This window comes from Cololabis saira, chromosome 2 (assembly GCF_033807715.1).
Source record: "Cololabis saira isolate AMF1-May2022 chromosome 2, fColSai1.1, whole genome shotgun sequence".
In the NCBI taxonomy this organism is placed as follows: domain Eukaryota; kingdom Metazoa; phylum Chordata; class Actinopteri; order Beloniformes; family Belonidae; genus Cololabis; species Cololabis saira.
Window position 1 is genome coordinate 27,327,310 of NC_084588.1, and position 14,023 is coordinate 27,341,332.

Genomic DNA, 14,023 nt, shown 5'->3' on the forward strand with positions numbered 1-14,023 from the left:
CGCAAAATTCCACATCCAAAAAATCCAAATTCTTACGCAAAAACCCCTCTTTTTTTACTTTTCATTGTGAATTAAAACAGTATCTGGACTCTATTAAGTTTTCTACTAATTCAAAAGCAATCAAAACCATAAATGTATGTAAATGTTTTGGCTTTCTGTTATAATTGCATCCCCCCTGGCTGGTTATAATGTGTTGTGCTTTTTGTTTTGTTTTTTATTTGAGTTATACTCTTTATATGTTATAGTTCAACGTGAAATTGCATAATTTGAAGTTTTGTTATCATTGTACTGTTTGCAAATGTTAAATAAAAAAAGACTATTTGATAAGGCTTTTCAGTCATATTATTTAGCTTTTCTTAACACAAAATAAATGTTTGGTTAATCTAATAAACTTTTCTTCAAAATTGTAATGTTGATGATACAGACAGTAAACGTTGATTCTGGTCATTATATACAGTGTAGGTAAAGCCTGAAGGACCTTAAGTTACATCCAGCTCTTTCTTCACTTTGCATCTTATTTGGGTGTCTGCAGGGACACTTATAACATATGCAGAACTTCCTGGAGGATGTTCTCTAATTCTTTACTCTAATTTCCATGCGACAGACTGAAGTAACCTCACTTACTTGCTGGTTCGGCCACAGTTCCAGCAGCATCATATGCTTTTTACCTCTGCACATTATGTCAAGAATGACCATGTTACTCCAGATCTCTGTTTTTTTGTGGATTTCAGTTGAATGTTCATCTGTACCTCAAAAGTCTGAGGCCTCTCTGAGCAGTAACCTGCCTGCCTGGTGTGAATTTGTTTCAAGAAATGTCTGTTTTGAGTTTGTTAGAAATCCGAAAACCTGGTGTCAAGCCAGAAGCAGCTGTGAAGAGAAAGGAGGGAAGCTTTTGGAGGTGTTGGACAACTCTGATCAATTTTTCATGGGCAGCATGACCAGAGAGAGCAACACCAGCAACTTCACCTGGTGGATGGGCGAAAGGGGCCAAATCGGTAAGAAAGATCCCATTCAAAGTGAGAGAAATATGTCGTTTTTTCTTTTCTTTTCTACAGTTTGCTTTGTTTGTTTGTAAAGGCTGTAAAGGTTTTTAAAGGCTGGTAATTACAGGAAGGACATTCACATATAAAAAAAGAAAAAAGATTCTGGCTCCATTAAATAAAAACACTACCTGAATGAAAATTGATGTCTTTTACATTTTCATTTTTGTGATATTATTGTAACTAACCAGTACGGATTTAAATAGTTTTGAATACTCTATTTTATAAAAAAAAAAAAAAAACATGTGATTAATAAGACTAAAGAAAAAAAGATAAATTATTTATTAATAAAACAAGAAATTTAGCAAATACTCTGCTTCAAGTTTAGATCTGAAAGTCCTCAAAAGGAATATCCCATCCATGACCAAAGTTCATTGTCATTATTACATCATTACAATTTACATAAATAACTGGATATAAAAAGGCTATATGAGAGCCATTACAGGGGATTTTGCATTTTGTTACCGTTTATTGTGATTTTACCTGATTTAGTATAAAATAATTGACAGACCCATTGTAACACTAGTCCCTTAACTCAAAAAACATATTCCTCTGATACCCGATGTGTTTTTCTTACACTCTTTCATAACAGACAATGGCCATATTTCCAGGGACTCCTGCAGATACATAAAACTGAATCCTCTTCAGCTCCTAACATCTGACTGCAGCGAGAAACGCGGCTTCCTCTGCACGTACAGTGTGTGACGTTTGCCTCTTATCATTTTAATGCTGTTTATTTTCTACCTGTCTTCTTTGCATTCCTTATTTTTCTTGCTCTTGTAACAAATGAATTAAGCACTACATTTCATTATACCCAAAGATGGTAAGTTAAAAGTGAAATTCTTGTTTTAAAGGCTTAACATCTTCACCAAGCCGAAAGGTAAGAAATACGCCTCAAATTATCTGTGAGAAGTCAAAAGATAGTACGGTACTTTGTATGTCTCCGTTTTATTCTTTTCTCTCTACAGAAAACATTTGTCTCCAGTAATGCACCCAGATCCCGTAAGTTAAGTCAAAATCTGTTTTTGTTTTTATTAATTCACTATGTACAAAAAAAACAAACATACATACTTTGTTGCAGGACTCAGAAGGAACATAGACGATATGGGTGATAATGTTGGACAAATTGAAAAACTTCTCAAGGTAAGTGGTGCTTCTTTAATTTCACTCAGGTCACTCATGACATATAAAAGGGACTGAGTTGCGCAGAAAGAGGTCTTAGTCAGGTATACCTTTATCTGAGGCAGGCTGCAGATGGAGAACTGCGACGAATGGAGCAGACAGAAGGGGAGCCGACAGATGACAACAGGGTGGACACCAGCTTTTTCTAATGAATCAAAAATATGACTTGATATAATTGTATCATCTCAGCATGTCAGGCTCTGTTTACGTCTCTCTGTTGTCTCTTCTCACAGAAAGATTTTCTTCGGCATTTGTTGGAAGGGACAAAACAATTGACCCCAGAATTTGCTTTAGAAAATGAAGAAATAGTCCAATCCATTGTGAACTGTAGCACTGGAATCCTGCGACTTTCACAAACAAAATGTGATATTGAAACCAACCCAAACCCTAAAGTAAGTTTATGGGCCTTTACTAGTAATATGTGGCTGTTATGGCTCTTCAAATAAGGTGTTTGTTTTGTTTTGTTTTTGCAGACTTTGTTTGAGGATACCTTTGAGATTATTCGGGCAGTTTACCTGCTGGTGGGTACAGAAAATTCTGTCACCAAGTATGACACGAGCACAGTCTATCAGAGAGTGTAGGTATTTTTATTTGTTTCCATTTTAAAGCTTCCTCTTAAAAAAACAAGATAGGTTTTTTAACGAGGAATTTGATTTCAGCCAAGAACCATCCGCCCTCGGCTCTACAGTGCTGGGTTCAGAGGAGGATGGCGAGTATATTAAACTCCCTTCTTATTCAGCAATGGCGTCCTACCTTCAGCAGTACGACAAGGTCGTCGCACAGGTCAGTGCGGCTTATCCATATATCTACGCGTCTTTAATGCCATCTATGACATTAACAAATTCTCTCTCATTCCTAGATGGCTACATTCAACAATAATCCCCATCCCTCTGATGACAACATATCAGGAATTGTTTGCAATATTATACTTAGTGATGGAAAGTCGGATATAAAGATGCAAAACCTGACAGAGAAGATTGAGGTACTACTAAAATAAAAATTGGGTACCATCTTGTTTGAACTGGTTTGAACAGGTATTATATTCATAAATCAGGGCAGTGATTTCAGCATAAAGATACTTCCAAGGATCTTTAGACCATAAGAGAGATTTCAAAAGCTCTGCTGAAACAGAGGTGAAATGTAGAGATTCACAAATACTCCTCGGAAATAATTACAAATATAGTCACTCGTAATTATTATTAAAGCCACTCTATGTAGCACTACCAATTCTGACCACAGGTGGGCTTTTAGAGCTGATGTGCTGGCAAAAGTTACTGACAATACTATGGCAATGAGTGGGGAGCATCCGGCGCATCTTATAAACCAATTCTTTTTTCACCGGACATACATTTTGTTGTGTCTTCCACTCATGGCTGATGCATGAACTTTCCTTTGATATGCTGGTTTTGGTTCACAGAGTAGCTTAAAGTACTAAGAATATTATTAAAATATAAGAATATTATTATTAATATACTATTAAGGCCCGTGTAAATTTGTAAATTATGGGTTTATGACTCAATATAGAAGCATTATTGCCATGACTGATGGAGGGGGACTTTTTTAAGATATCAGATGTCAATTTAATTGACATTATAATTTTCACAACATGAAAAAGATTGATGTCCATGCTCCTCATGGTGACACTGACCTGCTGTTTTGATTCCTCAGATCTTTTTGCACCGTCCAAATGCTTCAGCATTGTTGAGCAACACTGTTGAGTTGGAGAAATACACAAAATCTCTTACCAGGCTGAACGTCTCAGACCATCAGATGACCATTGTCTTTGACGTGGAGCCCAGTCTCAATGTGTCGCTGTCTCTTTTTCTGTCTCATACCTCACCCCCCACCTCTACACATTTCACCAAAAAAACCGTCTTGAGCCACAAAGGTAACTGCACTAAACTGTGCAGCACGAGTGCTGATTTCTGCCATTTTTGCTGGTAGAGTTGGGATGATGGGTTCATATACATATATTTATTATACATTTTGTTTTTGCTGTAGGAGGCTATCGCTGGATGATAACCCCAGAGATGTTAAATGGGACTTCAGGGGTCTGGTATGTTGACACCAGACTAGACAATTACACACAGGAAACAAGCGTGAAACTAACAATCACCTCTTTCATGGGGAAGTGTCTGTACTGGGACACAGACAAGCTGGAGTGGAGAACTGATGGCTGCATGGTTGGTGCTTGTAATATGCTTTCCAGTTTTGCCTCTACGTGGACATTAATCTTACAGTGGCAGCAGCAGTTCCACAACACCTAGTGAAACGCTATATTTTGTCTCAGGTGGGAGATAAAAGCACTCCGGAGATGACGCAGTGCTTGTGTAACCACCTCACCCTCTTCGGGAGCTCCTTCTTTGTGATGCCAAACTACGTTGATGTGTCCCGCACCGCAGAACTGTTTGCCACCGTTACTCAGAACTACGTGGTGCTTGCCCTGCTGTGTGCTTTCTTCAGCCTCTACCTGATCACACTGTTCTGGGCCTGCTATGCTGACCGCAGGTCGCGCTCCAAGGTCAGATGGGTCTCATGTAACAAGTCAAGATGTGTGTTTTTGCACGTAGCACATAAACAGTTTGTATTCATGCACCACAACGTTTCTGCTGAACTATCAGAGGAAGATGACTCTTCTGGACGACAATCACCTTGGAGCTCAGTACAACTATCTGATCTGTGTCCAAACTGGCCATCGCAAGAATGCAGGGACTTCTGCTAATGTAAGTTTCCCTTCACTGACAATACAGTCTTTTATTTTTTTGTTTATCAATGGTGTATCAAAGGTGAGTGTTCGGGCCAGTTTAAATGAAAAAATCTTGAATTTCAAGAATAAAGTTGCAATTTTATGAAGATGGAATGAAGCATAATATTACAGCTGACATTATGAGAAAAACTCATAATATTTAATGATTAGATTAGTACGTTTGGAAGAATAGAATCACAACACTATGAGGCTGACGGATGAGATCAGACAGGACTCGCCACGGCCCACGATGTTTAAGGATGACATTGTGATCTGTAGTAGTTGAAAGGAACAGGTGGAATAAAACCTGGGGTGGTGGAGATGTGCACCAGAGAAAATGAAGGTCAAAACCAGCAAAACTGGATACATGGGTAAATGAAAGGGAAGAATGTGGAAAAAAGAGGTGAAAAAAGTGCAGGAGTTTAAATGGGCTCAACTGTTCAAAGCAATGTGATGTACAAAAAAGAGATGAGGGAGAGAGTGCAGGTGGGGAAGAGTGTCTGGAGTCACCGTGACAAAGGAGCAGCACTGAGAAGAAAAGGTTTACAAGACAGAAGGGAGACAAGTCTTATATGGCCTGGAGACGGTAGCACTGACCAAGAAACAGCTGGAGGAGAAAAGATGTTCAAATTTTATTTAGGAATGATAACAATGGATTGGATTAAAATGAAGCACATCCGAGGGACAGCCAGGATTGGAGATATTGGAGATAAAGTAAAACAGGCAACATTGAGATGATCTGGACACAAAGACGGAGGATATCCAAGCAGGACAGAAAAAACCCAAAGGGTACATATCTGGATAGTGTGATAAGAGGATGGAGCGGTTGGTGTGACAGAGGAATAAAATGCAGAAGACAGAGTAAGGTGGAAATGAATAATCCACTGTGGTGACACCTAATGGCTTCCCGGCCTCCGTTGTCATACTTTGCAATGCCACTAGTCACGTGGTCCGAGGAATACCCACCATGTGGGTCACTGATGTGTGAGTGCAGTGGTGTTTCACCAGTTACGGTTCTCTCCTGCAGGTCACAGTGAAACTGATTGGCTCAGAAGGAGACAGTACCACGCATAACCTCACCGATCCTGACAAGCCTGTGTTTGAGAGGGGGGCTACCGATATCTTCCTGTTGGCCACCCCCTTCCCGCTGGGCGAAATGAAGAACCTCCGGCTGCAGCACGACGGCTCTGGAGGTCACGCATCCTGGTACAAGATGCTGAGCTTTATTAACAAAAAACAATACACTTATAACCACATCAGAACAGAACACAAAACAAAAAACAAAAGTTTATATGTTCAAGAAACAGCAACTCATGAAACGTGTAAATGACTGCGTCAAGTTGGCATCCTGTACATATGCACATGTACAGGCTTATATGACAGAAAGAGCTGTACTGAAATATAGAAATATTATTCTTGTTGTAAAATATGATTTGAATAAGATCCCTACAGTTGATGCCGTTTTTGCTTAGGACATGATCAATATCGGATCTGCTCAAAGCACCAAACTTATTCTGGCTTTGGCTTCAAGTTAGAATTCAGGTGATTTAAGTGATAATGGAAACATGCAAGTAAAAACGTTAAATAATCAAAATAAAGCTATTGACACTTATAGAGTTCATTTTTGCCCATAAATCAAATCAAATTACTCATATTGTGAAACTGTAACCGTTCTAAGAATTTCCTTTGATAGGTTTATTAAGAAGGTAACGATACAGGACCTTCGCACTCGAAACGTGTGGCATTTCTTCTGTGACTGCTGGCTGAGTGCTGACAAAGGAGACGGCTTGATCAAGAAAACCTTCAATGCTGCAAAAAGCAACGAGATCGCCAGCTTCAGGTCAGACTCAGGCCTCTTCATTCTGATGATATAAACCGTTCTTGAAGAAGCCATGTCAAAAGATCTGTGTCATTGTGTGTCATATTTTTTGTTTTCCTCTCAGGAATATTTTCCAGACCCGAACGTTGACCGGTTTTAGGGATGAACACATCTGGGTGTCCATCGTGGATCCTCCCTCGCGTAGCCCCTTCACCCGGGCTCAGAGGGTTTCCTGCTGCATGAGCTTACTTCTCTGCACCATGGCCATCAATATCGCCTTCTGGAACATCCCCTTGGATGAGAACTCACGAGTCATCTTTTCATTAGGTGACTCCAGTCTCCATTTACATAGCTGAATGACCAGGAGAAAAAAGTATCAGTCAGAAAGGGAAACTATTCTTTAAATGAGCTCTGATGTTGATTATTAACAGCATCGTATTAAACTAGCCACTGGGAAATGAGGTCAGCTGATGTTGCAAAGCATTTAACTGGTCCTCTGTATTATTGTGTGGCACTAAAACATTTGAACTTGAATAGGGATTCATTTTTAGAAATTTCATCAAAGCTCAAAGCAATATGAACTTGTGGTCTGTTTTGAGTTGCTGCACATCACCAACAGTGTCACTGCTCTTCTGTTTGCCCAGGGTCCCTGCAGATCACATGGCAGGAGATCATGGTTGGGGTGCAGAGTGGCCTCCTCATGTTCCCCATCAACATCCTCATCATCACCATCTTCCGAAGCATCAGACCTCGCGTGGTATCAACATCTAAGAAAGACGTTCCTGCAGAGACCTTTAAACTCCCCCAAGTTAACCTGTCAAATGTGCTGAAGGTGTTTTGTTATGTTTGGCTTTGACTTCAGATTATTTTTCTTGGCTCGATCAGTTGCCTTCATTACATGTGCTGTTCTGCCTTCCTCCAGGAAATAGAGGAGATTATTTCCCTGTTGGGCATGAGTCCAAGAAACAAGATGCATGAGACGTTCAAGCTGGAGTCCTCCGCTGACCTCTGCCCTGCCTTGGACAGGGTGCACGACTTCCTCCGCTGTATGCAAGGTAGCTTATTTATTTATTTATTTATTTAATTGGGTCGACAGAAAAATAAGATATGATACTGTTCATTCTAATCCTTACCAAACTGAAACAGCACATCCCATAATGCTCAAAAGTAATCCTCAGTCTGTTAGTTACTCAATATGCTGAATCAAGGCTAAAGGGGATAACTACGCTCTGAAAATAACCATGCAATGCATCCTTAACCAGATCTTTAAACCTAAGTAAATTGTGCAGGTTTATGGGAAAATATGCAGTTTCAAATGTGGTGCACAATAGTGCACGATTGATGACTAATTCAAAATAAACCACGTTGCTTATTGATAATCATGATGAAAGTGAGAAAGTAAAGTAACAATTCAACAAACCTGTCCTTTAACAACATCATTTTCACTCATAGCAGGTTATTGGAATGCACACATTTAAAAGCCTTTAACATCAGGACAAGCACTCGCAAAACATATACTTTTCTTCTCCAGAAAATACATTTTAAGGCCCGGTTACAAGCTGTATACATGCTACTGTCACAGGTGAGGCTGAGAGTGACAACCACTGGTTGTTCTGCAGCAAGTTCATCCTGTCCGGTCTCTGCCACCTCCTGATGTGCCTGAAGAAACTGGATGGGAAAAACTTCACGAATGAGCAAGAGTACCAGTATGCCCTCCACACCACCAACACGCTGGTTCTCAAGGCTGAGATGGTCCTCAGCTACCACCTGTCCAACTGGTCAGCCAACTCAAATACACACTCTTTATTTGCTTAGGACCAACAGGAGTTTTGTTCAGCTCGTATCATCTTGCGTCTTGTTGCCTTTCCTCTTCTTTCTGCAGCCCCCCTCCTGTGATGAGGGAGAAGAAGACCTCTTCAGGCTGCCGGCTGCCCTGGTGGTTTGTGTTCCTGGGGTGGTTTCTCCTGCTGTCCATCAGTGCCATTTCCACATACTTCACGCTTTTGTACGGTTTTGAGTACGGCAAAGAAAAGTCCATCAAATGGGTGATGTCTCTGGGCCTCTCCCTCTTTGAGAGCATCTTCATACTGCAGCCTCTCAAGGTGGATACACTGCATTCAAAAATCACTTCATTTGGAATTTAGCTCTAAAAACCATCAAAAACGAATAAAAGGACCATGTAACATTGAATAAATCCGTTTGTTTAAAGGATTCTTATCTACCATTATCTTTCTTTGTATCAGGCATACAGTATTTATGGGAGATTTTGCTGTGGCTTGTTTTGTTCACAGGTGATCGGCCTTGCTGTGTTTTTTGCTCTGCTGCTGAAACCTGTGGCTCTGGAGGAGACTGAAGAAGTGGAGCAAGTGCTGTTAGGTAAGGAGAAAGTTATGTAGGCCATCTGTAACAAGGACAGAGAAGACTTTACAGGTTTGTACCATTCTCATACGTTCAGAAAGGCAGCTACAATTGTCATTTTACTTTGAGTTCTTCTACCTCTGATGTTTTGCTTTGCAGTCTTTATATATTTATATATTATTTATCATTTATTATTTTTTAAAGATTTTGATATTGTACGACACATTCTCAGGCAAATCTGACTCAAAAGGCTTTAAACATACCAAATAACACAAAAGTGTCCTTACCCTGTTAAAGTTCACTTTGAATTACTTTTGTGGCTTTTTCAGATTTTTTTTATGCTAGGCTTCTTCACTGAAGTTATCGAATACTGTTAATTTATGTATTGAAAGTCGTGGTTCTTGTTAAGTAATTTAAGCAAATATCCATTAATCATGAAGCGAGTTAAAAATACACCAGCACATTACTACTACTGTCATTAGCTCCAACAGATTTCCTCAAGGAGGAAACGGGAATAGAACATTTTGTTCGTTTCATGCAATCTCTTCATGATACACAACTTTAAATTTACAGGAAAGGCTGCATGTTTGATTTTGACATTGGACTCCACCCCCCTGTAATGTGGAAGGTGGGAGCTGGACCACCTTATGCTTGTTTACGTTAAAATAATTCACCACTTTAGCAGTAATCCAGCAGTAATGCAGCTGTGAATCTCTATAAACAAGCATTAAATCTTAACCGAAACCCGAAAACGGCTTACAACGTACAAACACAGAAGTCCAGAGCTGTTTCTTGCTGGATGAGGACCGTGCAGATGCATAGTCTCCTGCAGCCACTAGGGGCCCCCAAGCTACAAGGTCACCCACCAGATACATATTTGGAGATAAATAACCTTTTCTCCCAGTTTTCTACCAGTTAAATAAACACATTTCAGTAACCCACCATGAAGCACGTGCACTGTTTGTGTTAAGAGTTTTGATTTCTAAAATACAATTGTACTCGTTCAGCCAGCTTCACAAACAAAATTCAGTTTTTTTAGCTTGCTTGGTTTGCTACATCTTCTATTTAACCTGTGTTGATTTGAAATATCACCTGTCTTTCTCCCTCGCTGCCCAACTTTGTCCAGATCATTGAGAGCTCATATACCTTGGACAGTTGCTTTTCTAGTATCTAACATCTGTTAATACAGACAACAGATACGGATCCCAATTTTTTTTTTAAATATACTGTACATAGGCAGTAAGTTTGAATAGAGGGTCTGCATTGACGTCACTTCCCCACTGGACCACGCCCCCTTACTCGCACTGAGTGGCAAAACATCAGCAAAAACAGCTGCAACTACTGGAGAAGACGGGATACCAGCCGATTACCGGCTTAAATTAAAGGCAGTTGGACTTGACAGTGACCCGTACAGTTACCTGAAGAACCAGTGGTCCATGGACATTAATATCTGGCCACGAATCCAGTTTCCTGATATTTATATGTACTTAATTTCTACGCCGGGGAAATACACGAAGCAAAGCTTGAAGGCATACAAAAGTCTTGACGCTTGGTCCGACTTCAAGGCAAGATTTGTTGGTGAAATTAAAGTGATGAGGACACCGAACTTTACGATTTGACCGTTTAACGTTAGCTACCCAAAAATCCAACATTACCTGATACAAAATGGGAACCGCAAATCCACATTTCGGTGCCTGGAATCCAGTTGTTTCTGCGATTTGCAGCGATCCATTTGTCTCTCTTAAGCTTATTTTTCGGCAGTCTGTAAAACGATAACTAACGATTTCTTGCTAAATCTATGAGAACAGTCGATTGCACAACAGCTCTGTCTCATTTTAGATGTTTTCCAGTTGCTCAAACTGAAAGTCTTCGCTGCCACTCAGTGGGCGTAACCCACTGTGAAGTTGCATCTGTGACGTCATGCGCATTCCCTCTATAGGCCATCAAGACTTGCAGTGTAAATGTAGGTAGCTCCTGATGTCCACCTTCCTTCCAACCTGGCATCTGCACAGACACAAGTGAGCAGAAGATTTCACCTCTGCAATCATTTGATTGATGGGTTTTAGTGCGAATTACGACCAGAGCCAGTCCATCTGTGGGAGAGGACACAGCCTATCACATTCATGTCTGTGATGGAGGTGAGACTCCAGTAGAGAAACTGCGATTGTGGACCTCAAAATGGACAGGTTATATCTGTTGTGTTTGTTGCTTTTTTTGTTCCTTACTATATTGTTTGGGAGAGAGTCCGTCGGTCGCTGGATATTAGTCGGGTAACAGTTTTAGTAGGTGAGCTAGCAGCCCCTTCAGCCCTCCCATCTCCAATGCCCCTGCTTCAAAGTAATATTGCCTTACTTTTTACTTCATAGAGGAAGTTTTCATGAAATATGTAACACTTTACATAACAAAAACTAAAAAAAAAAAACTAAAAAAAAACAAGATTCCAAGAAGGGAAGATTTGCCTTTGACCCAACCTGAGATCGTCTCCAAATATAATTGTACACACAAATAATTTATTCATGTTTTATAAAGCAGACAGCCATTGCCTTCCCATTTTATTTCAGCTTGACTGCAGAGAGCTCTTATGTAGTCTTGTGCAAAAAGATTTTGTTGACAACCATAATCAAGGGTTCGTTTTCATTTCCTGCTCCTCCAAGTAATTTATCTGTCTTGAATGTTCCAGTGATTTTAAGAGAACTTAAGTACCGACAGTCTAACTGCAGTGTTTTCTCCCATTTAACAGAGCAGCGAGACAGGTGCAGGCTGTACACGGACAGGGAGACGCTGTGAGGACGCAGCAGTCGGAGGGGAGGGGTCCTCCATCCTCTCAGTGAAAACCTTCATCATGACGCCTCCTCACTTCCTCCACCTTTGTTTCACTTACTGAAGGGTTGACCTTATCATGATCTAATTAGATTCTGGTGTTTAGATACAGAGTTTCAGGTTTCAGTAGAGGTGATTCAAAGTAAATGGGGAATTAAATAACTATTCTTGTATGTAAACATATCTATAATGATGTAGGTGTAAAAAGAAATATTTGCTTTTAAAGAGCTTGTTCATTTAATGTTAATGTTAGGAAAATTAACCCAATATATTTACAGATTAAAGAGGCACTGATGCATCTAAACATCCAACAACTGTTTAACCTGTTTTGAGCTTTTTGAGCTATTTTGAGAGTTAAAAAAACAGTTTTAATCCATCAAAGTAACTCTAATCCGCTGATCCTGGAATCTACAGTGTGATTTTAGTAATAAGTTGCCAGAATCAGTGTCTTTTTTATCTGAAGTTTCATTATTATGAACTTATCTTTCATTTTGGTGTGATAGTTTGAATGAAGAAGCTCTTAAATTAAACAGGCGGCTCTTGCGTCATTAGCAAATAAGTCTTTGCAGCTGGGAACTTTTAAAACATGGTGATCAGCATTTAAAGAGTGAAAGCATCTGAGCGAGTGACAGGCAGCGGCGGATGGTAAATGAACCCACACTTGAGAGGACAAGTGAAAAGGAACACTTATGTAATCACACATATGGGAGCTAATGGTTAATTGATCACTTTTTTCATTTTAGTGCCGTCACTGTAATACATGCTGAAAGTGCATGTTTTGCCTCTTCATCATTCATGGCCTCTTCTGTGAGACTCAGTCTGTCCTCCCCCTGAATGATTTATGTGAAGGCCTGACTATGTGTTAAGTTTGGGTTTTGGGCTTAGAAATACAGGAGATGTAGTCCAGCAAAGACTTTTGACTGAGTTTTTGTGCTTTCATTTCAATTATAAATTATTTAGCTATTGATACTTTGCTTGAATCTCAATAAATGTATCTATTTTTAAAGTTCAATGTGTGTTTTAATTAAAGAAAATTAGGAAAACCTGGAATTTATTCATTTAAATCTGACAGCAAAATTAATAATTAATACGTTGGTACATGTAAACACGAGCAATTTTCCTGGGAAAAATGTTGATTTTTAATAACAAAGTGTTGGGAATGTGGGATTTTTTTGTTATTTCACATATGAGGCTCTTAAGAGTCAATACTAGTGTAGCAAGCATTGCCACTTACTATATAAACATTTGAATATATTCAGTAAAAAGGTAGAAAAGTATAGAAGCAAATATTTCTCTGAAAATAAGCTCAGACAGTTTGTATACAAAATGTTACCCATTCACTTCACAAAAATCCTCTCTCTTGAAATGGGTAGCCATTTCAGTTTCTGCAGCCGTTTTGCAATTTTTTTTTTGCAACTAAACAAAGCAGACTTGCAGCATCCGTTCTTCAACACACCAAACTTGCAAGAGGTAGAACAGATAACCATCTTTTTAATCACTGTACAAGGTCCCTGCACTCTCACTTTCAAAATATTCATACTTCTTTAATTAAAGGAAATCAAAGAAAAAAATATTCATACTTCTCCAGACCCAAATCTCCAGATTTGTTTGATTTTTGACATCCTTGTATGAGCACCTTGATCTACATTAAATGGTTTTACAATGAATGTCTTCAGTTCTGATTATGTATGCCATTGCACTGTCAAGAAGAAGAAAACAACACTTGCTGAAAGGTGGTAGTTCTGGTTCATAAAGCTCATATAAATCAATTGCTAGAATTGTGATGAACATTTCTTTCATGCTGCAACAGCGAGCTATAAATGGAGGAACAATGTCTCTACAATGTCTCTACAATGGACAAATTAAATGTACCCGTTATACTGATTTGTTATTTCCCCTTAATTCAGAGATTACTATTATCAGAACGCTATAAAGATCATCCTTGAGTCTGCATGAAAAGCATTTGTTTGCTTGTTTAATTTCTACCTTTCAGTGAAACATGTTTTTTGTATCTCTTATCTTTTCAGGGACATAGGCTGGAAGATATTTGTGTTTATC

General features: G+C 39.3%; 1 protein-coding gene across 4 annotated transcripts; it reads left to right on the forward strand.

Moving 5' to 3' along the window:
• The first annotated feature begins 615 nt into the window (after positions 1–615).
• Positions 616–12,977, forward strand: LOC133461269 (polycystin-1-like protein 2). Of its 4 annotated transcripts, none has more exons than XM_061742130.1 (23): positions 616–995; positions 1,633–1,737; positions 1,895–1,920; positions 2,009–2,042; positions 2,122–2,183; positions 2,288–2,350; positions 2,456–2,614; positions 2,696–2,799; positions 2,882–3,005; positions 3,082–3,204; positions 3,891–4,110; positions 4,224–4,405; positions 4,513–4,743; positions 4,844–4,945; positions 5,996–6,174; positions 6,662–6,808; positions 6,912–7,114; positions 7,432–7,619; positions 7,710–7,842; positions 8,370–8,565; positions 8,670–8,889; positions 9,079–9,163; positions 11,886–12,977. In XM_061742130.1, exons 1-23 carry the CDS (start codon positions 680–682, stop codon positions 11,930–11,932), a joined length of 3,249 nt encoding a protein of 1,082 aa, XP_061598114.1. In that variant the 5' UTR covers positions 616–679; the 3' UTR covers positions 11,933–12,977. The 4 variants fall into 4 exon arrangements, 3 of the variants coding, with proteins under 3 accessions (XP_061598114.1, XP_061598104.1, XP_061598122.1); XM_061742120.1 differs by having other exon boundaries at positions 11,891–12,977; XM_061742138.1 differs by having other exon boundaries at positions 2,026–2,042; positions 11,891–12,977.
• The last annotated feature ends 1,046 nt before the right edge of the window (positions 12,978–14,023 follow it).

Bases quoted from the DNA above. Each gene is read 5' to 3' on its own strand.
- LOC133461269 (XM_061742120.1), top strand. From the start codon at position 680: ATGTCAAGAATGACCATGTTACTCCAGATCTCTGTTTTTTTGTGGATT. The intron at 4,406-4,512 runs GTTGGTGCTTGT...ATTTTGTCTCAG, and splicing joins GGAGAACTGATGGCTGCATG to GTGGGAGATAAAAGCACTCC. The intron at 8,566-8,669 runs GTCAGCCAACTC...TTCTTTCTGCAG, and splicing joins AGCTACCACCTGTCCAACTG to CCCCCCTCCTGTGATGAGGG.